Below are 22,307 nucleotides of genomic sequence, written 5' to 3' on the forward strand. Positions count from 1 at the left end.
TTTGTATGTAAGATATGATTTCAGGGATTTTTTTGACGAAGTGTCAATGTTCACTTCGTGTCATAATGTAAAAATAACGCTTACCATGTAAAACGCTTGTGAGAAAACAGGTGAAAAAACAGGTGAGATCGCACCACTTCACCTAAACATTATTTTTGCTGAATTCAGCACAAATTTCATGAGTTTTGTATGTTTTAGACCATGTGAGAAAACAGGTGAAAAAACAGGTGAGATCGCACCTCTTCACCTAAACATTATTTTTGCTGAAAAATGACCAAAAATCTGAGTAAAATGGCATATGCTTGCTTCCCTCGAAAAACCGAGAGAAGAGATTCCGTATGAAAACAGTGAAGAACAGCGAGACCGACTTTTATCTGGGTCGCCAAAACTCTATGAAAACAGTGAAATTTCTCTAGACCGACTTTTTTCGGTCTTGCATAAAACACATGAAAACAGTGAATTTCCTTAAGACAGAAAAAATAAAGTTAGTTTTTTATAAAATATTTTTTTTATCCGGAATATAAAGACAGATATGTCAACAACAGAGAACACAACAACAGTTATAGTCCATGAAGCCATAAATGAAGAATACGAGTACATACAGTATAACAAACAGTTACGTCTCATTCGTTCGGTCAAAGACGATATGTACCAGATGCAAAGTATTTTGAACGCTCTTCGTTCTACAAAGCAAGCATATCATTGGTTTGAAAACCAACAGACAAAAGAACTTTTAGAAGAATTTCCTCATATGTTTGCTACCCTCGAAAAACCGAGGGTAGAGATTCCGTACGAAAATCGCAAGAATTTGGCTCCTGGTTTGAGAGGATATTATGTTCATAGACTTTTAGTAAATGCCGTAGCAATGTGGGCTTCACCTCGTTATGCTTGTTATATTTTCATGATGTTAGATGAACTATATAAAGCAGAACGTGAAGAGATGGAAAACAAGCTTGAAGCAAAAGACAAAAGCATTCAGAAAAGAATACCACGTTCGGTACCAAAAGGAAAGGAAAAGAACTATAAGTATATGATTTATACTGAAGAGTTGGAGAAAGAAGAAGATAAAGATATGGTTATGTTGCATTTAGTCAGAAGAAACAACAAAAGCTTTTACGACCTTGCTAAGATTTACAAATCTGACAGAAATTGGTTCTATCGCGAAAACTTACCGATTTCAATGACCCCAAATGAAGATGTGAAACAAATAGTTCAAGATACGTTACCTCAAACACACTATGATATGAAAGGTTGTACAATACTTACCTTCAAAGAAGACTTACCGCTACTGAAAGAAAAAATAACAGAGTATTTTGACAACTTCAAACAAGTAGGGTAGATGAACCATTTATTTTTCAAGCTTGACTTCAGATGGCTCAAGTAGCTCAATTAGGTAAATTGCCTCGTCAAATCCTTCTGGCATTCCGAGTCCTTCCTTCCAACAGGAAAAAATTTTCCTTCCAACAGGAAGAACTCTTCCTTCCAACAGGAAAAAATTTTCCTTCCAACAGGAAAAATTTTTCCTTCCGACAGGAAAATTTTTTCCAGTTGTCCGTCCGTAAACCATTCAAATTTTCGAAAATTGAGAACTTTTTGGTCGAACTTCAGAAAAAGTTTTTCCTTCCAACAGGAAAAGTTTTTCCTTCCGACAGGAAAAAATTTTCCTTCCAACAGGAAAAGTTTTTCCTTCCAACAGGAAAAGTTCTTCCTTCCGACAGGAAAAGTTTTTCCTTCCGACAGGACACAAACGGATGACTGACGTTCCTCTTCCTGAATGCCTTCCAAAGCCAGAAGAACCGACAGCCCCAGCACCACAACAGACTTACTAAGACTAAACACTTAGATTTTTCAAGCTTGACTTTTTACAATTTGAACTTTGTTTGCGTAGATATGAATTCTGAAAGAAGTATGAGGGTCTTGTATGACTTTGTACTTCTCCCATAGTTCATGTCTGTCAAACTTACCTGCCATGGACTCTTTCATAAGTTCCATGAAATCGTCTTCGGACAATCCAGGGAAAAGTATAATGTCAGTAAGTATTCTTTTAACATCCTTACTTAAACTCTTTGCTGTCTGTACACAAATGACAACTGAGATGTTAAAGTGTCTGAGCTTCTTAAGAATTCGACACATATCTTGTTCTCTATTCTTAAGCAAAGGATGAGAAGCAAAGTCATCTAAGATAAGAAGACATCTATGAGGGTATGTCTTCCAATCGTAAGATTGCAATTTCTTCGAAATGTATTCTATCTCTTTCTGTTTGTTTCTGAAGTGTTTCTTCTCTAATATTCTCTGCATTTCCTCATTTGGGTCTTTAAACTTAGAATTTATATACTCATTTATAGCATTATACTTCAAAACTCTTCTTTGGTACTTCTTTATCCAATCTAACAACTCAGAGTCTTTTATACATACTAACTTAGACTTCTTTATAATATCTTTGAACAAATTGACGGTTTGGTCAAATTGACCAGAAGTCGAACAAATGACTACTAACTCATAGAATGGGTTCTTCTCATCTAGTTCTTGTTGTTGTGCAGCCATTTTAAGATAAGTGAAAGTCTTACCCGACCCAGGTGGTGCAATTAGACCTGTTATACCATTCTGAGCAAATAAGAACTTGTCATGTATAGGCTTTATCTGAGCATTTTCTAACTTCCTCTTGTTCTTGTTTAAAACATTCTCAAATTTTTTGTCAATGTCAGCAAACTTTTTTTCTAACATATTTTTAGAAAAATTAAAATTTTTATCTTTTAGAAAATGTCTAGCGATTTCGCTATCTATATTCGAGACAAGCTTTTCGACAGCAAAACATCTGTCGACCATAAAATCTTACATAGTGTAAACAAGAAAGGTGAATTTGTTCTAAAGTTCTGTTTCTGGGAATATGACAAGAACCATAAAACATTAAGCAGAGCAGTCTTAAAATTTGTCAATGACAGACTTGTTGACAGAGATGACACCGATTGGAAAGATGAAGTCCAACAAAAGTTCTTAGAATGCAAGAAGACACATGCGCTGTTCTTGAAGATGAAATAGAAAACAGAATAGATGAGCTATTAAAGGACAAAGAACTTTTACATAAATATAGTTGCGCCAAATTTGACATAACTCCACCAGAAAAGAAGAAGAAAGAAAAAAAGAAAGAAAGTAGAAGAAGAGAAGAAAAGAACCTGAACCAGTTCCAGAGAAAAAGAAATTTGACATGTAAAAATAAAATTTTATTTTTAGAAATTTCTGGGTCAATGTCAATGTTCTCTTCCTCTTTAGGAGCAAACACTGGCTTAGACTCTAAAATCTTTTTACCCAATTTACCTTGAACTTCAACTATCTTAGACTCATAATATTCATAGTCGTCTGCTTTCTTTGGTTCATAAGGTATAACAAGTTTGTATGCTTTGCCTTCTTTAAGGTTTGAAAAACCTTCTGTCAAAACTTTCTTTGACTGCTAACAAACCTTCTATGTCTAAGTCTTCAAATTTCGCACCATTTTTAGTCACAATAGCAAACTTAACTGGTTCGATGTTCCAAACTTTGCTGAATGAAGACTTTTCAAAATGGTAGAAGTAAACATTCAAATATGTGAATGGGTCTAGTTCTTCTTTAAGTCCTGACATGTACTTGTTTACTGAGATGAATTTTGCCATCTTTTCTATCGGATAAAAAAATATTTTTTTTAAAATTTACTCATAAAAATTTTTCTTTGTATATACACCATTCTGTACGTCTAAAAGACTTTTGACATTTGCCAAGAATGTTCGTTTAGACGCTGTCATATAACCATATTCTTGACAATATTGTTTATACGAATCGTACAATGACCTTTCATCTAAACACTCAAAGTCAGTTTCATCTATGAACAGTTCATATACACTCTTGTTTGCTTCTAACAATGTTTGTCTCTCTTCGGTATGTGAATTTGTCTTGGATTGAACTTTGAAATATCTAATGTCATAAAATATGAGAACAAGTGGTTAGTAAAAGTCAGATGTCAAAGTTTCTGCTAAGTCGTCAAAATATTCTGTATCTTGCATATGAGCTTCTGACGTTCTGACAACTACATATCTTCTGTCAGAACTTTCTTAACTTCATCGGAACAGAATTGTTTGAAACCATAATGAAGTTTTGCAACATTTTCACAAACTCTTTGGTCTTTATATTTTCTTTCAACAACTCCAACTTTGTCTGTTATAAGACTCTTCAAAGCATCTGAGTTCAAAACTTTTGTTGTATCTATACTTTGAAGTTCATTGCAAACTATAAGTTTCATATTCTCTATTGAGGAGTTAAACTTGCCACAGATGTTTTCTAAGTTTGTCATATTCGGATTCGAATAGCCTTCTAACAGTTTGCACAAAATATCTGTAAAGAATGTGTTCTTACCAGTTCCTTGTTTTCCAATTATAATGAGAGCAGTTTCATTTTTAGCACTTGGATGTTGTAAGATGTTTGCAAACCAACATAAGATATACTCATAGACTCTTTCGTTTCCATTGCATATAATTTCTTTGACATGGTCTAACCAAGCTTCTATAATATTTTCTTTCCATTCTACTTGTCGTATTTATATCCAGTGAAGATAGAATAGAAGTTTGGAGAAGGTGTATAGAACTTTATACCACGAACTGAAAATCTTCTAACTTTGACAATAAGATATCCCAAGCATCTAACATCTTCATGCCAACTTTACAACTTTTATTTTCTTAAGTTTCTGTCTACATTCTTGTTCTGAAACTATTGTCGCTTTAGGTTTGTTAAAGACAACATCCCATTCTTTCATAACATAACATTCTGGGGCAGAGTCGACATAAATGACTAAACGTTTCAAATTCTCGACTGCTTTGTTATAGTCTCTAAATGGACACATATTTCTGAATGCTTGGAAGTCATAAAAATCTGAAACATCTATTCTGTACATTTTTTATAAAAATAAAAAAATATTTTTTTATTCTGACTTTGTTGTGCATTTGTTGCATTTGTTGTTCTTGAGCTATTGTTCTTGAAGTTGTTCTTGTAATACAATACTTTCACCAGTTGCATCTTCCAATTCGAAACTTTCTGCCGTCATTGACAAATACATAGGACATAAAAGTTTTACAGGAACAAAGTTTGCGTCAACTAATGTCAACGTTATACTTGCCAAAGTGTTTGAGTTCACTAAGGTTGAAAATTCTGCATTCGAATGAAAATAGGCAAACCAGCAGAGAAAGTATTGTTTATACGCATAAGTATCTTTTGGTCATAATAGTTTCTGTCGACATTCGAATAACACTTTGAACCTAAGTTTGAAACAATATATAAGATTGGTGTGCTTAATGTCAATGGAATAGACATTCCTTGTATGACACCTTTTCCTGTTATAGGAAACTGTTGGTAGTAAAAACCAGAAATAAGTTTTGTATTATAGCTCATATCGTTTATAGTAAACTCAGTCGGACATCCAAACATAATGAAACCTGCTCTAGTTGCAGCACATGTTACACCCGTACTTAAAGTATTAAATAAGTCAACAAAACCTGTTGGTGGTATATCTGAGTAAGTATCTTCAAAGGAGTATTTTTTACCATTCACAACAATAAAGTCTTCTGGTGTCAAAAGAGCAAAACAGGCTTTAGTCGTCATTGTGTTTAAGGTTAGTTTACAATATCGTCCTTGAGGACTTTGTAAGTTTGTTGTTATAGAATTATATGACTCAGGGTTTTTAGTCGTAATAGTATAAACCATTATGTCTTCTGCCATTTACTTAGCAAATAAATTTTAATGAAATGTTGTGGTCGTCAAATATTTTTATAACGTCTGGGAAACTATATTTTAAGTTCAACGTTTCACCTCCTTTCATAACGTATATCTTGTCAATGACATTATATGAAACACCACAGCAACTAATGTCGGGTTCTATTTCTTTGATGTTTATATCGTCTGCCTCTGTCAAAAGTTTCAATAGTTCTTTCAAAACTTCATGAGGTGCAATGACATATGAGTTCACTTTTACAGGGTTGTGTTCGACCAAGTTTAACATTATACTTAAAGCTTGACAAATCTTCTCCTGAGTTTGAAGTTTGTCTTTCAGTTGTTGGTAGTCGTTTCGAATATCTGCAACAGAACTTAAGTCTCTGCTAACTTCAGGATATGTTGGTTGTTCTTTTACAGGAACAATTGTTATACCATCTTCGTCCTCGTATGGTTTCCCCACTTCAACATCTCTGTCTTTGACATTGACAATAACACTTTGACTGTTTGTTTGAGTTGGTGAATTTAACTTCACATCTGCCACCGCCATTAAACCTTTTGAAACACTCACGCTTCTATTTTTCGGAAATGACATTTTACTTAGAATAAAAAGATGGACGTATTCGAGTATCTCTTCGAATTGAAGCAGAACAAAGTTTACACACACAAACAATACAAATACATTGACAGAATAGTTCTTTATACAAACAATGGTAAATGTTATAGAATAGCAGTCTTTGCTGAACCTAAATATTTCCATAAAGCAAAGAAAGTTGGTATAACTGAAATGGTGAAAGTTCTTGACGTTGACAAAAATAAACAACAAAACTTACAGATATTTCTAAAGGTAAGTTTATCTTACAATATTATGTCAAAACTGGCGTACTGTCAATATTTGACGGAGAGAAGTCAGTTCAAGAACAACTTACTGACCTGCTGCCAAAATCTGCTCGATGGAAGCTGTCGTTATGCCAATCTGAGGAGCCCCAGCAGGTTTCATCGAACGAATCTTCAAAAGAGCATCTTCCGTGAAAAGTGCTATTGGTTTTGTAAACTTCTTTGCTCTCAGTTCATCTGGACCGTCTCTGTCACCAGTATATATTGTATTTGAACTGTACCAACAGTTGAAATACCACCCATAAAGTCTTCTGAGTCAGCAAATGGAATGCCAAGCCAAAAGTTTGAACGGTCTCCATTTGTATATTGAGTTTTTTGACCTCCTGTATGAGTCCATACTTTCACATATGGCATAATAGAACTTTGCATTTCAGGGTTAATGGTTGTTGTGAAGTTGTTGTTAAAGTTCATAGCATCTAATGTCAAGTTGTATGACCTCATATCCTCAACTGTAGAATATTCTTCTCTTGGATAATATTTGCCATCTATGTTTATATGATATTTAATACCAGGGTTGTAGAAACAAGAATAGTCATTTATAGTTCGTCTGAACAGTACAAACATAGTATCTGCATGTTTCATTGCAGTTGTTAAAGCAATATCTGTTCTTGCACCTGGGTCAGCACTTTGGTTTCCAACTTCACCTGCAAAGTCTTTGACAGATATTTGGTGTATAGGGAACATAAGTGGAACTGCAATATATTTGGCAGCTAAAGCATTTGAAATATCTGAGTCCAACATATAGACTGCAAGTCTGCTTTCTATTCTCTTGCATTCAAATTTTTCGCATGTGAACTTAACTGGGTCCCAAGCAGTTCCAGCAGCATTGAAATAATAGTTTACTTCATTGTTGAAGTTTGAGAAACCAAAGTCTAAGTCAACTTTGTCTTTGCAAAAGTCACAGAACTTGGCTCCACCAGTTCCAGCTACAGTAATGCTGAATGGGTCTTGTGTTGGTGCAATGACTAAGTTATTTTTGCTTGGAGTAAGTTCAATAGAAATTTTCCTGCCCAGTTTGGCAAGTATCTTAAAAACCTGAAGATGAGGAAAGATGACAAAGGAACTCTAAGTTTCAGTTTTACTTTAGTGGCAGCAGTTCCATCTGAACCAGAAAGGTTAACATAAACTCCTGGAACGTTAGGGTCAAGTCTTCTTATTTTCTCAATATTTGCATACTGGTCTGTTTGTTCTCTAGCTTGTGGTTGTACTGAGTTTCTCAAAGCGAACCATTCATAGTTTGCCCATGTTACTGTTTGAACTAAGTCAGAGTTAGAATATATCTTATATCCCATGAAAACTTCTGGAGCATATTGGTATCCGACATAGAAAATTCCATTGCAACCTTTCTTGTCAGACAACTTGGCAGAAGGTTTTATTTCAATGTCTTGTTCCACGTATAAGAATGAGTTGTCAATAGAAATAATGTGAAACCTGTCGCAAGCAATATCTACTGTTGTTGAAGAACCTTCTCCAAACTCACCTACGTTTCCATAAGAAACAGCAGTTGTATATTCGTAAGTTCCAGGAACTATTTCTGACCTTCTAATGGCATTGTCGCATTCGTTATACCATTCGGAAACATTTCCGTTCATGGCATCCAAAACTGTTGGCGTTATATTCTGAGCGGCGTACATTTCATATGGGTAAAAATATAGAATAGTTGGATTTATGTGTCATAATAGAACCCACTCGTACCAAGCTTTACTTTCTTCCTGACTGAGTTTTTAACTCTTCTTTTTCCTTCATTGCCACTACTTTCACTAGATGAAGTTACTTCTTCACTACTTTCACTTTGTTCTACTCTTCTCTTCTTCTTTGGTGTCGTTTTTGGTAACTTGCCCTCTGCTTCAAGTTGTTGCATCTTTGCCTCATGTTCACCTAGTATGTTGTAAATTTCCCATGTCCTTTTTGCCTTTGGGCTCTGGTCGCCCATCTCAGGTAACCTATATCCTAGAAAGATTTTGTCATAGTTTGTATTTGAGTCTTCGCGTATTGTTTGCATGACTCTTTCCTGAGTTTCCGGTTCAAGCTCTTCAAACAGAGCTTGTCCATATGGAATAAGCTCGTTTCCAAATATATGTTTTTGTAGCCATTCTGGTTTTCTTTCCATGTTACCAATAATATCTTTTGTGAATGGGAAAGCTTTTACCCAATGTTTCAGTCTTGCGTCATTTATTTCTGTAGTTGGTTTTATTTTGTCAAGGAACATGTTTTTCAATACTAACATTTCATTTGGTACTGTCCATTTGAGTTTTCTTAAATATTCATCCCTTCTCGGTTCATTGTCTGCAAAGTAAGTTTTTATGACATTTTGTAAACTTTCGTTTGCAAGGTCATGTACAATAGGTTCTCTTCCTTCTATCTCCCTAACTTTCTTTCTAAACTCTTCACCAAATATACCATCTTTATGGTTCTGTGTAGTTCTTTGAGATAAATGTTTTAGAACGTCAGGTGTTATATTTCCATCAGCCATGTTCATTTCATACTGGTCCAAAATATCTGCATCTTTCATATCTTTCAATGGCATTAAAGCCGCGCTGAAAATACCAGCTATATCTGGTTCACCATTCACTTCCATTGCGTCTACAACTTCTTGGAATTGTGGTTGTAAGTTTATGAACCACCTATCCGGATTAGCTTTATGACCCCATCTCATTGTAGTTCCATAGTCTGCAGAAACAAAAGTAGGTTTGTTTCCATATTGGTTAGGTTCTGAATGAACTTTAAACAATGTTTCATTTCTATATGTTTTGGTGAAATTTAACCTTTTATTTTCACCGAGTTCAGCCAAAGATTGAACGTTATATGGTCGTAAGTAAAAAGGATTGTTGTATTTGCGTACACTTTCTTTCAGTTCTTCCATTCTATGCTGAATATTTTCATCTGATGTTGGAGTCTTTTGTATGTCGGCGAACATTTTTCGATATCCTTCTACTATGTCAGCCGAATTTTTCTTAGACTCTTGGAAAGATTCCATATTCTCCGCATACTCTTGTTGAGGGTCAAGATTTTTCGGCTGTTCCAAATCTTCATCTAGTTCTGTGAAGTTAGTTTCCAAAGGAGGGACTTGTTCGTTTCCTTCTGGCTCTTCTAGCTGTTGTTGCTGAACTATTTCTTCCATGTCTGGTTGTATCTGAACTTCTTCCTGTGGAGTTTCTTGTACCTCATCTGCTGGCATTTCATATATTCCGAGACCGTTTTTAACAAGTTCCCTATTTAAGCCATCCGCATTCATAACCCTTTCTTCTTTCGTTCCGTCTCTATTTTTTACGCGTTTCATGAAGATAGTTGAATTATCATTTATCTCTGACACCAAATATCTCGGAGTAAATTCATCCATGTCATTTGGATGATATGCTATTAAATCATATCCCTTAGCGAGCTTGTATTTTCCAGGTTTGAAATTATATCCCATTTGGTGCTGAACCATAAAGCTAAATAGGTTCGGGTCAGTATTTCCTTCCTTGAACTTTCTAATAGCTTCTTTATATCTGTCACTAAAGTCAAGAGTATCTGGGTAACCATAATTTTCCTTAAGCATTTTTAAGAATTCTTGGTTTCCTTGTTCTCTACTTCTTTTATGTCCTTGCTCTGTTTGTGGTTGTGGTGCTGGATTTTGAACTGTTGGTTGTGGTGCAGTGTTTTGAACTGTTGGTTGTGCTGCAGTGTTTTGAACTGTTGGTTGTGGTGCAGTATTTTGAACTGTTGGTTGTGGTGCAGTGTTTTGAACTGTTGGTTGTTGTGTTGGTTGTTGTGTTGGTTTTGGTGCATGCCTGTGTCTGTGTCCATGTGACGATGTAAATGTTTTAGGTAGTCCTGGTGCAGGTGCTTCTCTTGGAGGGTTTGGTGGTATATAAGTTCCACCAGCTGGCACATATGTTCCATCTGCAGCATAATGTCCTACCTGACTTTTCGTTTTTAAGAAAGCATTTACTAGGTCTGTTTTGGTCTGTTGTAACTCTTTTTCTTGACTTTCCACAACAGTTGCTCTAACGGAGTCATAGGCACTTTGAACTGCCTGTCTCGTTGCTGCATCTGTTATTTTCGTCATATTTTGTGCTACTTCTCTTAACTCGTTGTCGAAACCTTCAGACTTCAGTTTCTTTCCAGATGAGAAGTCGTTCACTAGTTTCACCTTACTATGAAGAGCTTCGAAGGCGTTCTTAAAGTCAGCATTCATTAAAGCTTCATTTGAACTGTCTTCATCCGCTTGTATTTTTGTCCTTATTGACCCTATAAGTTGGGCTGCTTTGGCGTTGGCTTGGGCATCTAACCAGTCATTATTAGCTTTTATATATTCTGCGCTTTTCATTGCCTTTTGCATGGCTGCGTCGTTATTTTTACTTTCTTGTGCTAAGTTTTCATACTGTACGGTTTGGTTTTGCAACTGTAAAAGTTTTTCTGCCTTTACATTTGCTTCAACTTCTTTTTTATACTCATCGCTATCCATATATGTCTTCAGGGCTTTTTGTTTTATCTCTTCATCTTTCAGTACTTTATATTGAGTAGTATGGTTTTTCAAATTTATAACATCTTGTTCCATTTTTGCTACTTCTGCTGCTTTTTCTGACACTTTTTTTGCATATTCCTCTGTACTTAGTTCTTTCAGTTGTTCTTCTTTCTTCTTTTTCTCTACGTTTAACTCATTGAGTTTCTTTGTGTGTCTGTCATATTCTAGTTTCTTTTCGTTTTCACTTATTTGTTTCTGTATGTCTATGTTTGACTTTTTGACATCTGTTATTTGATTTTTGAGTGAACTCAAATTCATTTGACTTTGAGGGTTATAAGCTGTTCCGTCTGCAGCTCCACCATAGCCTGCCATTTTCGCTAAAAGTGCCGCTCTTAAACCTCCACTCTGTGCACCAATAACTCGGTTTAAAAGCATAGGGTTGCTTGACATTTGTTGCAACATAGTGGGGTCATTCATCATTTGTTGTTGCAACTGTTGTTGTGGTGTCAGTTTTACTATTGGATGTTTCAATGCTCTCTTCCTCTTACGTATATTCTTACGTAGCTTACGTGGCATTTTAAGTGAAGTAAAAAACGGTTTTTGACGGATGTTTGTATGACACTTTTTGTTCAGCACAAAAAACTACTCGGTCAAAGTGTTGTCAGTTTTGTAAAATAACCGTCCTATCTCATTCTATAAGGGGGAAAGTCTTCTCAAAGTATACTTCCTTGGAACGCCCGTAACTTTTCCTGTAGCGACGATAGACCCTTACTTGTCCGGACAAAGTTATACTAAACATCTTCAGGGCTAGAGGGCACGAAGTGCCTGGAGGCCCCACTACCTTTTTTTTTTTTTTATTTCAAATAAATTTTGATAAATATCCTGTTTGAGATTATTTGAAAAGAGGAAATTATAGCTTTTTATAATAAAATTAAAAATTCAACAAACATAAAGAAATCACGGTATGATCCAGTCTATGGGTTTACTGGACTTAATGTTCCATCTTGACAAACCTACAAAATTCTTCACATGAGAAAGGCTTAACTGGACCCTGCATGTCGAAAGACCAATTTAGCCTTTCATATGTGAATGTAGCTTTAGATTTGAATAATACGATGTCATCTCGACAGGCTCGTCTATTCGCGCACAACCTTCGATAGTCGTAGGATGTGCATGCTGTCGATGTTCAACATGTGCAGAGAATATCCAATCTTACTTCTCATTTAAGATTTTAAACACTGCAGGTGTAAATGCGCCGACTAGTTTCAGCCTGCAATACAGGCTAACAGATGTTGATGCATTAATCGAAATAATAAACGAAAACGATTATCCATTCATGAAATTAGAACCAATTCATATCCCTCAGTTTGTCACTTTTTGGCGACTCGAGAGAAAAAATACCAATGCTTCACGCAACAGAGCTTACTGATGAAGATATTTCGGCGATTCCACAAGATAAGCTGGTCAAAATCCTTAACGCCCAAATTGATGGTGCCAGAAGTGAGCTTCAGTCTTTGTATTCATCATTAGAAGAAGAAAAATTATCAGTAACAGAGTTAGAATACAAACACAGAGAATTAGAAGCAATATTAAATGATGAGAAAAAGAAATTGCAATTTAAAGAGAAAAGTAAACAAACAGTAAATAAACAATTAATCGATCTTCGCGGCAAGATATCAGAACAAGAGTCTAAAATAAAGCATTTCAAAGGAGGATCTGAAGGTGATACCATAAAAGCTTCAGAAATCGAAAAATTACAAAGTCAATTAGAAAAAGAAGCCGGTAACGTACTTAAATACCAAGCACTTATCGAAAAAAGTCGAAATGAACTGGCTGCAATTGATTCTCAGTTTGCAAACGAACTCGATGCAATACAATACGAAATTAAACTTACAAACGACGAAAAGAATAAAATAATAGATCTAATCGAGTTACATATGCAAAGACTTTCGTTAATGAAACAAAGAAACGAAGCATGTCTTAAATCCGTTGTTTCACACTCTTTGGATTCCCAACTGACGGCTACATTGGAAGAATTTGCCAATTAATTATTATTCAACATTTTAACTTATGAAATTTAATGAAATTTACATTCACTTCGTTCCGACCAAATTTCTGGCCTAAAACTCAACACAGATACTACATATATAGCATAGATATGTAGAAGGCACTGTAATATCTTGAGTTTTATTATCGCTACGAATTACCTACAAAATTCTCTTAAATATCGGCATGCGACGATCAAGAACTTAATAACACACAGTTCAAGATCCCATTCAATAGCTACAATTTTAGAATTACATGATTAAACTTCTAATTTGAAAATAAAATTAGACTAAAAACTTGATTTATACTCTTTTTATTAAAATATCTTACTTATTTAGCTTGCTTCATTTACATTTTAATTCATTTGTTTCTAAAATTTCAATATCCCATTAAAGTCTTGCTTGATAAAACACATATGGGTGTGAGAAGCATATAAATACCATAGATATGTTTAATGAATTGATATTTGGGTGAACGCTTTGTATGCAAAGTGGAAAACATGCATACAAAATTAGAACAATATTAGTAATTCACGCCCGTAAAGTGTCATGTAAAGGCGACTCTTAAATGTACCTTTTCTCTATGATAGAATTGATATTTTTATGAATAAACATAAATATAGCATACATTGATCATACTCTATCTTTTCATTGTTTCAAAATCTAAAAAAGATCTCTAGAAAAAGACTCAGGTCGTAAATAAAATATTTGAATGAACTCCAGAAATACAAAATTATAAAATATATCAAAAATGAAAGGACTTTATTTATATATATAAATCTACATAAAACAATATATAATCTATAAAACAAAAATAATAATAAATAATATTTCAATCGAAATCAATTGGTTCTTCAGATTCTTGTATTTCTCTCTGTACAGTTCCTTTATTTACGGCTTCATCGCACATCTGTAGTATCTGAGAAGCAATTGAGTAATAAATAGACTCAACTTCATTAAATCTTTGTGCGTTGTTTGCCATCAATCTCAAATCGGCGACGAAATCATCCAAAGTGTCGTAATCTCCGCCGCTTACTCTCTGCGATATCTGCAACAATGTTATTGGATTGGATATCACCTGGTAGTAGATCGGGTTCTGTTCTGGTGTTGGAAGAACATCGAAATAAGATTGACAAACGGTTTTGACTTTTTGAAGCAAATTTGACATTTGTTCATTTCTTACTTCTATTTCTTCGATGTGATCTGTTGGATCTTCACCTCTATCAATCATCCTTGTGTACTCGCTATCAGTCATGTTCTCAAGCTTTGCGATGGAGAAAGTAGAAGACCTAGATTTGCGGATAGAAGGCAAAGATTCATCCTTTTTCAAAACAGAAAATGGCACTTTTAAGAAATCAGGTAATTCTTCGAACGTAATCAATGAAGGATATTTTCCTTGTCTTCCCGCATCGATCCATTGTTTCTGAAGGGCCTGGTTTCGCTCGACATCCATCTTCTGGAAGATCTCGTATTCTTCAGGACTCCTTGCAATCATCCTGTTGATTTGCTCGCTAGAATGTGCACCGGAATTGTCTTCTGTCGTTGATTGGTCGACCAATCTTTGATACAATCTCTTTCGCTCGTCCAAATTGGAGGAATCATCGAACCTGCCGATCTCTATGATCTTGTTTTCAACAGTCTTCTTGTCATCGGCCCTTTCGACAACGCGCTCTTCAATGGAACCGGCAGTGACAAGTGAAATGACCAAAACCGGTTTTTCTTGGCCAATTCTGTGGACTCTTGACCTCGCTTGCTGGTCTGCAAAAGGATTCCAGTCGTTATCGTAGAGGATAACTGTATCTGCGGTCTGGAGATTCAAACCAAGGCCTCCTGCACGAGTACTCAACAAAAAGATGAAATATTCTGAATCTTCTTTGTTGAAATCGGCAATGAGCTGCTGGCGTTGGTCTGATTTGGTGTTGCCATCCAATCTAAGGTATTTGTAGTCTCTCCATGTCAAAAGATCTTGTAATAATGTTAATACTTCTGTCATTTGGGAGAAAATGAGAATTCTGTGGCCTGTTGCTTTGAGTTTCGGAAGAATTCGGTCGAGAACTTCGCATTTTCCGGATGTTCTAACTAAATCCAAGTTTACAAACCATGTATCGTAGAATAAGTAGGGATGGTTGCAGCATTTACGGAGCTGCATGGTCGTGTTATCAAGGCGTTGGATGTGGTCCATGGAATGAACAACAGATGACTCTGTAACTAAAGTATTGTATACAACTTTTTGCCAAGCGGACATCGCGCACAAAAGCTTGCATTCGCGCATCTTAGGAAGCTCTGTGGCAACTTGCGCGGTAGTACGACGGAAAAGGAAGGGTCTAAGGACGTTATGAAGTTGGGATATAACAAGGAACTGTTCTTCTCCGGTTAATGAGACGTCTCCGCCTGCTTTGGAGAATGGAGCGGAGAACCACTCTTCGAATTGGGAGTGATCGTTGAAAATGTTCGGTAAAACGAAGTTTAATAACGACCAAAGTTCTCTAGGGTTATTTTGAAGGGGCGTACCTGTAAGCAATAATCTGTTCCCGCATTTGTAGGCGCTGAGAGCTTGGCCGAGCTTGCCTTGGTCGTTTTTAAGACGATGGGCTTCATCAATAATCAGATAGGAGTAATCCAAGCGGCCAAGAGTAGCTTTATCACGGGTAGCAAACTCGTAGCTAGTCAAAACAACGTTTACATTGCTTCCCCTAACGAGATATGAATTTGCTTTTTGTTTTCTCTCCGCAGGGGTTCCTGTATACTGTACGACGTTGAATGCGGGTAGCCATTTGTTAAATTCGCTATACCAGTTCGATAATGTTGTCAGAGGGCCACAAATTAAATGAGGTCCGTAATCTTTTCGATTTTCCATCAGCCAGGCAAGCAACGCGATACTTTGGATTGTCTTACCAAGACCCATCTCATCGGCAAGGATTCCGTTGAGATGTGAAAGATACAATGAAACAAGCCATTGTAAACCTTTCAATTGGTAATCTTTGAGTTGTCCGTTGAGGTGCTGAGGCTGTGTAACATTTTCTTGAGGTTTCAAGCCAAGATTGTAAGGATTCGAGCTTGTAGCGCCTTCTGTGATTGTAGCGTTCGAAGTTTTGATTTTTTCGGTAAGATCTTTCATGTATTTATCTGTTTTCTCTAAGAGCATCTTAATACGATCATCTTTCATCTGATCGACGAGTCGACGGTATTCTTCGAAATTATTCTTTCTAAGAGCTTGCAAACGGGCTGATTCGCTGTTCTTGCCCTTCTTTTCCTTCTCGGAGTTCTTGAATTTGATGGAAAGTGCATGGTTGAGCTCAGCAAGCGATTTAAATTTCGAATTAAGATTCTTTCGGAAAAGATTTGCTTGCTGCTGAAGTAAATTCATCCTAGTCGATTTCTTCGATCTCTCAACGCTGGTGACAATGTCATACACCGCATGGATACCGATATGTTGTGGAGATATCGTATGATAGTTTTCTGACTTCGAAACTAGCATACGAGATGCGTAATCAGGAAGGTTATAACCTAATGGATCCAAAGTGAATTTAACTACATCCTGACGTAATTTAAGTTGTTCTTTATACGCTGAAATGATTTTGACTTCTGGAGCGATGACGGCGTCACTATAAGCGGCTGTCATCTTGCCAGCTTCATTTTGGCCCTTTTGGGCCTTCGCAGCAACAAGAATTGCCATTCTCCTTTCAGCAAGGAATTCAGGAGGCTGGCCTTCGCCATTGAGGAATGCCGCTCTGAACGCATTCAATGCTGTGGGCTGCATGGCTTTTGCTTGAGTATGCGGTGTTAAATATTGCAACGAAGAAACAGAGTTATCAGTAAGAACTGGCTGATCTTTCGTTGGAATTGGCATGACGCCACGCTGTATTTGAGGCGGAACTTGATATTTGCGAATAACGTTTCTAAACATTGCGACACGAAGCATTTTTGTAACAGTATCCTGACTTGATTCTTCGGTATCATGAAGAAATGTTTCTTCTGGCTTGAGAATTTTTAGAGAATCCGCTTGCCTGAATCTATCATTTGCAGCCACAACTGCAATTGCAGCTTGAAACTCAGGCGAGTTCGAATCGAAATTCGGTCGCGAACACTCTGATTTAATCCATTGAATAATCATATCAATATCAAGCTCCGATGGGAGATTGATTGATGTACTCATTGGATTTGAAAATCTAATTTACAATAATCGTCGCACACCTGTGAATCAGCAAAAGTAAACTATAAATTAATAATGCTTTACGGATGTATATTTCAAATAACTCGGAATATTGATGGAATGGAATAAAAACAATTTTATTTTTTTCACAACATCTAAAAAATTAATAATCAAAACGACTATAATTGTAATAAACAGAAATTCATCAAAAGTGACAGCTCTCAATTTTATGACATTTGTAAATTCTAAATTGAATGAGAAAAATGAAATAATACTAAGCATAATACAATATTCTAGATTTAATTATAATTAGGAAAAAGTTAGTTTTGAGAGTACTTTTCATAGGCATATAGAATGAAATCTTCTGAAAAATAATATCACATAAACTCATATTATTTTCTAATATATAACTATTTTATATAAAAATCAAATTCAATGATCTTAAAAGCGAAGGATAAACCTCAAAATTTACGAATATAATGAGTGGGAATATAATGCTTATCTATCATAAAACCATATGAAATATCAATTTTTGCTTTACGCCTAATTTTTGACGACAATTAGCAAAAAATGTTAAATGTTAACACTCAGTCCATTTGAATATGAAAAATAAAATTGACTTTGATTAAATGTTTTTATTTATCATGCAATTCTTCTTGCGACCAAAGATTTGAATAAAATTTCAAAAAATAAGATAGCTTAAAAATAATATACGATAGTGTTTACTAATAGATGAATAGTATATAAATTCTATTAAAATGGATTTGATCCAAAAAAATATAAAATCAAAAATAATTGTTATAATTTAAATGAAGAAGTAATTTAAAACGATTTTATTTATGATCAAATTTTATATATTTTTTTGGATCAAATCCATTTTAATAGAATTTATATACTATTCATCTATTAGTAAACACTATCGTATATTATTTTTAAGCTATCTTATTTTTTGAAATTTTATTCAAATCTTTGGTCGCAAGAAGAATTGCATGATAAATAAAAACATTTAATCAAAGTCAATTTTATTTTTCATATTCAAATGGACTGAGTGTTAACATTTAACATTTTTTGCTAATTGTCGTCAAAAATTAGGCGTAAAGCAAAAATTGATATTTCATATGGTTTTATGATAGATAAGCATTATATTCCCACTCATTATATTCGTAAATTTTGAGGTTTATCCTTCGCTTTTAAGATCATTGAATTTGATTTTTATATAAAATAGTTATATATTAGAAAATAATATGAGTTTATGTGATATTATTTTTCAGAAGATTTTGTGTTCTTCTTCAAAATTTTATTTTTTTATTAAAAAGAATCTTTACAAAATATACATTTACTTTAATTAATATTTAAAAACGTGCTCTATCAAAAGTTCCAAAAATCCAATATTTTAGCTTTTCCGAGGTGTCACTTTTGATGAATTTCTGTTTACAACATAATCAACTCTAAAAAAAAAGAGAGAAGTTTTTTATGATAAATTTAGATATAAAATCAAAATGAAAAAACGTCAATTTTATTTCATAAAATTCACAAAAAAAGCTCACATATTGAAGTACGAAACAACGAAAACATGCTTGCTATAATGGTCAAACAGTTTGCAATGAAAAAGATATATTTAATTTTTATACATATTCTCTATGAAAAAGAATTTTAGTAGTAATTTTTTAAAATACAGGTGTAATATGGCAAATAAATGCATATAATAATAGCAATCAAGGTTCTATTTTGGACCAAAAGTTTTTTCTAACGCTTGTATACGATTTTCGAATTCATTACTTTCTTTAACGCATTCATATAACTGAGCAAGCTTTGTTTTGATCTGTTTTTGATATTCGTTATCTATCATTAACTTTTCTTCTTCTGTTAATGCTCCATTTTTATCAAGATCCTTCTGAAACTCAGCATATTCATTATTTAAGTTTTTCATTTCTTGATTATGGTATACTTGTTGAGTATTAATAACATTTGCTTTAATCTTCAGTTTTTTAAGTTCTAATTCTGCTGCTTCTAAGTTCTTTTCTTGCAATTGGAGTATCTTTTCAACTAAATCTAGTTTCTCGTTCTCATTATCTATTCTTAGTAATGAAGTCCAATTTTCAATTTCAGTCATTTAGTCACTTTTTAGGCCATAAATCTTCAAATATTTGTTTACTGTTATGTTCCTTTTGCGAATAAGTAGGACTCAGTATATGGATTCATTTTTCTCTGAAGATTTATATTCAGTTGCTTTCAAAATCATATTCTTGGGACGATAAAATTTTAAGAAAAGTGCACGTTTAGGGTAATGGATAAGCGAGGAAATCCTCGTGGCAGAGTCGAAAATAAGAATAATATCAAACACATTCGAACTCCAAAGAAGCAACAAGCAAAGCTCCCAGATCGATTTCTCAAAAAAGAAGAATTAGGATCGGGAGCATTTGGAGTTGTGTATGCAGCTTTTGATCAAGAAACATCTAAAACAGTCGCAATTAAATGCCTTATAAACAATGAAGCAATTGAAGACTTTCAGGAAGAATTAACATTACTTAAACGTCTTAAGCATCCTTCAATTGTACCTTATCTCGATTCATTTAAAGATTCAAATGGTGCTCTACACATTGTTATGGAGTATGCTGAGAATGGTTCGCTTCTTGATGTCATCAAAACTTACGGTCCGTTAAATGAAATGATTTGCTCAATTTACGTCGTGCAGATATTACAAGGTTTAGAATATCTTCACAATCAAAGTATAATTCATCGCGACATAAAAGCAGCTAATGTACTGATGCAAGGTGACAATTGCAAATTAGCAGACTTCGGACTTGCTTTAGACTTAGACAAATACGGCCATACTCTTAGAGAGTCAGCAGGATCTCCATATTGGATGGCTCCAGAAGTAATTAATGGCGATCCTGTTGATACAAAGTGCGATATATGGTCAATCGGCGCTACAGTACATGAATTACTAGTTGGTAAGCCACCACTCTGGGATTTAGCTCCAATGCCAGCAATGTTTCAAATTGCAGGCCCAAGAGATATCCCAATTCCAGCAAGATTTTCACCTGATTGCAAAGAATTCTTGCAATTATGTCTTAATAAGAACCCAAAGCTTAGACCAGATGCAAAACAACTTTTGGCTCATAAATGGCTTAAGAAAGCTCATGAAATGCTTGCGAAGTTTAATCCAGGGTCTCAAGTTTCTGCAGATGAGAATATGAATATGAAGAGCATAACTGCTAGATTCGAAGCACTTAATATATGGGAGTCAGCAGAAAATCATCAACCTACTCCAGATGAAATGTGTCAAATGTTAAATGAAGATAAGACATTTGCTCACGGCTTACTATTAATTGCAAGATCTGTCCAAACTATTAAACGCCTTCCTCAATTAATCCAAAATATTTGTGGAATGCGCGCAATTATTGACGGTTTGACTAATAAGCAAACAAAGTTGCAGACGCTCAATCTCATTCAATGTATTGTTCCATATGCTGAACAAAATGCTACAAGTCTACTTCTCCACTCAGTTCCTCAAAAATTATTATTTGATGAAACCGAAAAAGGTGATAACCTTCTTCACCAACAAATTTCTTCTATGGCACTATTGTTTTCTTCATCAATTGGTCCTAAGTTCTGCTGCTATTCAGGTCTTGTTAACAAAGTTGATATTTTGCTTTCAACTCCAATTCTATCTTTATTTGTTCCAAGGCTTCTTCTCCAGATATTCAATGCTCATATATCAGGAAATGTCGGATCAATACTACTAGCAAATAGAGACTTAATCAAGAAAGCAGTCTACCTTGCATTCAAAGCCTGCCTCCATGCAAAAGAATATCTTGATTTGATTTCGCAAAAATTCACTGATATCTCACCAATTATAAATGCTCCTCAACTCAATGAAGGTGATGAAGAGAAACTTAATGTTCTTGGTATACCTTCAGAAATGATGGGAATTGCTAAGAACGTCGTAGCTGATGCAATTAGTTTGCTTCACAAATATTCATTACTTTCACCAAAATCTCAAGTATATCTTGCAGAAGAATTTGATCCAATTTCCTACATTATTCAACACAAAGAGAAGTTCCCGAACTTGACATCTAAAGAATATACAACACTTCTCACAATCCTCAACAATGTTTCATCGAATGTTGTTGCAAAGGAGAAAATCGCAGCTGAAGAATTACTTCAACCATTGATTTCCCAAATCACAGGTTCAAGAGAAGATGACAGTGCTACAATTTTACAAATTGTTTCGAACATGATTAAGAATTCACCTGAACTTATTGAGTCTGCATGCGATTATGGCATTTGCGTTGCACTTGAAAAAGCAAGAGGATTAGTTGAAGCAACTGTTAGAGTTAGAGATTTAGTTTGTGAAATTCCAACAGTTTCTAGTTTTTGTGTTTGGAAGTTGAAAGAAACTACTTTATATCAAGACCTTACAGACATGATAGATTTTCCAATCTGGAATAGGAAAGCAATTAGAGCTCTTAGTCATTGGGCATCTATGGATTCAAGGTTTATTTCAAAGCATTTAGAAGGAGTTTATGAATCTATTAATCAATTCATTTTCTCCGAATTAAATGCGGCTGAAATGAAATCTAGTCATCCAGAATCATTTGTGGATGTTACAAGAATAATGCAATATTGTCCAAATGTTGGTCATAAGATCTATTCACCTGAAATTATTGAAAGAGTTATGACATGCTTAGGAAAAGTTGGGGCATTCGGACAAATACAATTCCTTGAATTCCTCATTCAAGTAATTGTGCAGTCACCACAACCTTCTCTTATTGCTGCTTCTCTTATACCTCAATTGCTTCCATTTACACAATCTTCTGTGATGCAAGTTCAAAAAGCTGCTCTTCGCGTTAGAATCTTGTCTAGATGCTAACAATCATTTGTTCATTATTTATTTTGTTCATTAATAAAATGTTGTTTAATTTATGCATTTTAAGAACATTTTGAATTGAATTCGAATGAAATATCTATTTGAGCGGTCAAAATGATCACATTTAAATAGAGTATCTCGATTCACTCTAACACTCTA

At 34.7% G+C, this 22,307-nt stretch overlaps 9 protein-coding genes and 2 pseudogenes across 11 annotated transcripts, besides 3 other annotated features; 4 read left to right on the forward strand and 7 right to left on the reverse strand.

The window, feature by feature from the left end:
• Nucleotides 1-9,340: part of a mobile genetic element that runs on past the window's edge.
• On the forward strand, nt 647-1,339 carry TVAGG3_0927880 (KilA, N-terminal/APSES-type HTH, DNA-binding family; the record flags this gene model as incomplete). Its single annotated transcript, XM_051252475.1, has 1 exon — nt 647-1,339. One exon carries the CDS (start codon nt 647-649, stop codon nt 1,337-1,339), a length of 693 nt encoding a protein of 230 aa, XP_051078049.1.
• On the reverse strand, nt 1,849-2,298 carry TVAGG3_0927890 (protein of unknown function, DUF4106 family; the record flags this gene model as incomplete). Its single annotated transcript, XM_051252476.1, has 1 exon — nt 1,849-2,298. The coding sequence occupies one exon, from the start codon at nt 2,296-2,298 to the stop codon at nt 1,849-1,851; it is 450 nt and encodes a 149-aa protein (XP_051078050.1).
• On the forward strand, nt 2,761-3,211 carry TVAGG3_0927900 (annotated as a pseudogene). Its single transcript has one exon. A coding segment is annotated over exon 1 (451 nt).
• Nucleotides 3,684-4,918, reverse strand: TVAGG3_0927910 (annotated as a pseudogene). Its single transcript has one exon. A coding segment is annotated over exon 1 (1,235 nt).
• TVAGG3_0927920 (protein of unknown function, DUF4106 family) lies at nt 5,843-6,280 on the reverse strand (the record flags this gene model as incomplete). The annotated part of the gene is made up of 1 exon (XM_051252477.1): nt 5,843-6,280. A coding segment is annotated over one exon (438 nt), but the record flags the coding sequence as incomplete, so codon positions are not given.
• TVAGG3_0927930 (uncharacterized protein) lies at nt 7,804-8,261 on the reverse strand (the record flags this gene model as incomplete). The annotated part of the gene is made up of 1 exon (XM_051252478.1): nt 7,804-8,261. A coding segment is annotated over one exon (458 nt), but the record flags the coding sequence as incomplete, so codon positions are not given.
• Nucleotides 9,341-9,598: 258 nt separating the features above from the next.
• On the reverse strand, nt 9,599-11,653 carry TVAGG3_0927940 (protein of unknown function, DUF4106 family; the record flags this gene model as incomplete). Its single annotated transcript, XM_051252479.1, has 1 exon — nt 9,599-11,653. A coding segment is annotated over one exon (2,055 nt), but the record flags the coding sequence as incomplete, so codon positions are not given.
• Nucleotides 11,654-11,961: 308 nt separating this feature from the next.
• TVAGG3_0927950 (uncharacterized protein) lies at nt 11,962-13,425 on the forward strand (the record flags this gene model as incomplete). The annotated part of the gene is made up of 1 exon (XM_001304970.1): nt 12,481-13,125. The coding sequence occupies one exon, from the start codon at nt 12,481-12,483 to the stop codon at nt 13,123-13,125; it is 645 nt and encodes a 214-aa protein (XP_001304971.1).
• Nucleotides 13,426-13,755: 330 nt separating this feature from the next.
• On the reverse strand, nt 13,756-17,278 carry TVAGG3_0927960 (ATP-dependent helicase BRM family; the record flags this gene model as incomplete). Its single annotated transcript, XM_001304971.2, has 1 exon — nt 13,955-17,278. The coding sequence occupies one exon, from the start codon at nt 17,276-17,278 to the stop codon at nt 13,955-13,957; it is 3,324 nt and encodes a 1,107-aa protein (XP_001304972.1).
• Nucleotides 17,279-17,463: 185 nt separating this feature from the next.
• Nucleotides 17,464-17,500: a mobile genetic element.
• A 1,176-nt stretch (nt 17,501-18,676) lies between these two features.
• Nucleotides 18,677-18,714: a mobile genetic element.
• A 143-nt stretch (nt 18,715-18,857) lies between these two features.
• TVAGG3_0927990 (uncharacterized protein) lies at nt 18,858-19,388 on the reverse strand (the record flags this gene model as incomplete). Its single annotated transcript, XM_001304972.1, has 1 exon — nt 18,999-19,388. The coding sequence occupies one exon, from the start codon at nt 19,386-19,388 to the stop codon at nt 18,999-19,001; it is 390 nt and encodes a 129-aa protein (XP_001304973.1).
• A 164-nt stretch (nt 19,389-19,552) lies between these two features.
• On the forward strand, nt 19,553-22,258 carry TVAGG3_0928000 (MAP kinase kinase kinase protein; the record flags this gene model as incomplete). The annotated part of the gene is made up of 1 exon (XM_001304973.1): nt 19,563-22,151. The coding sequence occupies one exon, from the start codon at nt 19,563-19,565 to the stop codon at nt 22,149-22,151; it is 2,589 nt and encodes an 862-aa protein (XP_001304974.1).
• Between the last annotated feature and the right edge of the window lie 49 nt (nt 22,259-22,307).

The sequence above is a fragment of the Trichomonas vaginalis genome, chromosome I (assembly GCF_026262505.1).
Source record: "Trichomonas vaginalis G3 chromosome I, whole genome shotgun sequence".
NCBI lineage: Eukaryota > Parabasalia > Trichomonadida > Trichomonadidae > Trichomonas > Trichomonas vaginalis.